Below are 2,500 nucleotides of genomic sequence, written 5' to 3' on the forward strand. Positions count from 1 at the left end.
TTATATACACTAGCGTCCCTAAATCCACCAGGGCATTGTGTGTGTGTGTGTGTGTGTGTGTGTGTGTGTGTGTGTGTGTGTGTGCTGTCAAGGCACCATAGATGTCAGTTTATATACACTAGCGTCCCCAACTCCACCAGGGCATTGTGGAAGCCACATAGCTCAATCGTGATTAGGCAGGCTCCTTCCTTCCTCACTTTGTTTTAATAGCAAACAATAACATATTGTCATTAAATTAAGATCAAGCCATCACAATACAAAGCGTCACGAATTAAGCGGACGGAAATGGGGACTTCCACTCCAAAAGATTTCCACGAGTTGAGTTCGAAAGCAAACAGGAAATCACTCGCAATGCTTCAAGTTCATTTCAATGTTTGTTGTGAGAATCCGTGTGTCTTTATGTCTTATTTGAAGCAACAGATTGTCACACAGTGTAGATTTTATAGCAAAACATGGGCTGATTACGCTCATATAAACGTCTAAGAAGTTATGGAAGCTTCTCTAGGCTGCATCATTAACTACTAAAAACCATCACAGCGGACCACGATCGGTACCAATTTGTTGATTATATGAGTTAAATGTGATTAAATGGACGGTTGTTACATCGGCTCTGCCATATGGTGATGTTGTGGTGTGGTGTCAGCCAACGGACAGACATCGCGGCGCATCTCGTGATGATGAAGCATATTAGTTAACGTAAACTAATTAAGTAACTTTCAGAAAATGAATCCCCACGTCACATGCTCCTCACCGATGATCACGAATCCATCCAGCTCCCTCTCGGCTGCAGGCTTCTTGGATGGGTCTTTCCGTAGTCCGAAAAAACTTAACATCTTCCAACAGTGGCGCTGAATCGACTCGACTCGTTACTCTGAAAGATATTGTCAGATATTCACAAACTCAATCAAATCTAAGCTTCATTAACTGAAGCAAAGCCAAGTAAATCTCAATGTAAATAGCATGACAGTTCGTGTAACTAGGATACAAGTAGCAGCAAATGTAATTCATAAAGTTTGAATTATTGTAGTTTGTTAGCAAGCCACCAAGAATAATACGAAGTACCTTTGTTCATTACATAGCTTACTTAGTTCACTGTATTGAACGTCAGCAAAGAAAATACAATACGCCCAAGTGCACTAGCTAGCTAGCCAGCTAAGAGTCTGTTAGATTAACTTCACTTCAAAGTTGAAACATGACACGCACAGAAGTACATGCCCTCGAAAACAGACAGAATATTTTTTGCATTCAATAACAGCCTTAATCCTCAGCTAAACAAGCACTTACCTTTGCGGTCCAATAAATAATAAGGTGTTTTACAGGCCTTTAAATATGAAAAAGGCCTCAGTTCTATTTTTGTTTACAAGTTCTAATCACGCGTGTGTGGGCGTTAACATAAATTGATCCGAGTAGAAACAAAATTCAACACATTCGTCAGAGCATAATAGTTTACTCTTAGATTATGTTTATTTACATTTTAAACGTATGCATTTTGATGTAATGTAAATCTTTTCACTTAGATGTTTGGTAATGGAAAATATTATTATATTTTGTGATGGGTCATGTAAAAAAACAATGACAAGTGAGTTCGTTTAAGAATGAAAACCATAATCACATTCTTGTATAACTAACTGGTCTATAACCCCCTGTTGTCTTATTATTATGTAATCGTTGTGCTACAGACTGATTCATATTTTGTATTGATCATTATTTTAGAGCAAAGTAAGATATGGAGAACATTCTACCACCTAGGAACGACATACACTGTCATTATTTTCCGGAGAGGAATTCTTGCACGCGGCATTGCGGAAATTACGTCACAAATGCGACTGTAGCATCTCCCGCTCAAATGTTTCTCCCGCGAACTAGGGGAAAAAAGACACACAGCCAGCAAAGAAACATGTCAGGTGTATTCGAGTCTCCCAAACCCAGGATAAATGCATCTATGCTGTCTCAGCATGTGAACCGGCCGGTCTGTTTAACGGGCCGTGTAGAGAAGGTAATTGAAAGGACCTTGTAGAAATTATGTGTTTTGTTCATGCTGGCTAATTTACCATGCTATTTCATTTCCATTGGTAGATGGTGCAGGCTCGCGTTATATCCATTTTAGCTCTCTCAACTTATAATGTATAACCGAGGTCTGTTTGTCTTTACCCTTACAGGTCCACCCATCAGGAAAGTCTTTCACGCTAACAGACGGCGAGGGCAAGACTGTATCCGTGGAGCTGAATGACCCAGTGAGTGTCTCCCTGAGATTATACAACGTTAGCTAGAGGCTTTTGTGAGCAGAGTTGGCCGGTGTTTGGAAATGTTTCATGCGCGGGGGTTCTGTGATCAATACGAACCAATGTTATAGGTCGAATGAGATTGATAGGACTAATTACCAAGGTAACGTCAGTCTTATTTGACGGTGACGGTGTAAAAAAAAATGCCGTAACAAAAAGTTTCGTTAGCCAGTAACATTGCTGTGTGTAGGTCTACAGCCAACTACAATAACTTCGTG

General features: G+C 40.0%; 2 protein-coding genes across 5 annotated transcripts in view; one reads left to right on the forward strand and one right to left on the reverse strand.

The window, feature by feature from the left end:
- The window catches only part of umad1 (UBAP1-MVB12-associated (UMA) domain containing 1), a 26,264-nt gene extending 24,851 nt beyond the window's left edge, over window positions 1-1,413 (reverse strand). For 3 of the 4 annotated variants that reach the window (XR_004165796.2, XR_004165797.2, XM_031585729.2), the window contains exons 1-2: window positions 1,285-1,413; window positions 752-871 (exon numbers count right to left, since the gene is read on the reverse strand). Coding sequence is in view for 2 of the 4 variants with exons in the window: in XM_031585729.2 (XP_031441589.1) it covers window positions 752-833 (82 nt within the window). In the remaining 2 variants the exon portion in view is untranslated. The other variant, XM_031585730.2, reaches the window with a different exon arrangement.
- A 365-nt stretch (window positions 1,414-1,778) lies between these two features.
- rpa3 (replication protein A3) overlaps window positions 1,779-2,500 on the forward strand; it is a 2,869-nt gene continuing 2,147 nt past the window's right edge. Inside the window, exons 1-2 of the mRNA XM_031585728.2 lie at window positions 1,779-1,996; window positions 2,160-2,234. Of these exons, the coding sequence (XP_031441588.1) occupies window positions 1,847-1,996; window positions 2,160-2,234 (225 nt within the window). The 5' untranslated portion in view covers window positions 1,779-1,846. The remainder of the gene's footprint in view (window positions 1,997-2,159; window positions 2,235-2,500) is intronic.

Source organism: Clupea harengus, chromosome 19 (genome assembly GCF_900700415.2).
Source record: "Clupea harengus chromosome 19, Ch_v2.0.2, whole genome shotgun sequence".
In the NCBI taxonomy this organism is placed as follows: Eukaryota; Metazoa; Chordata; class Actinopteri; order Clupeiformes; family Clupeidae; genus Clupea; species Clupea harengus.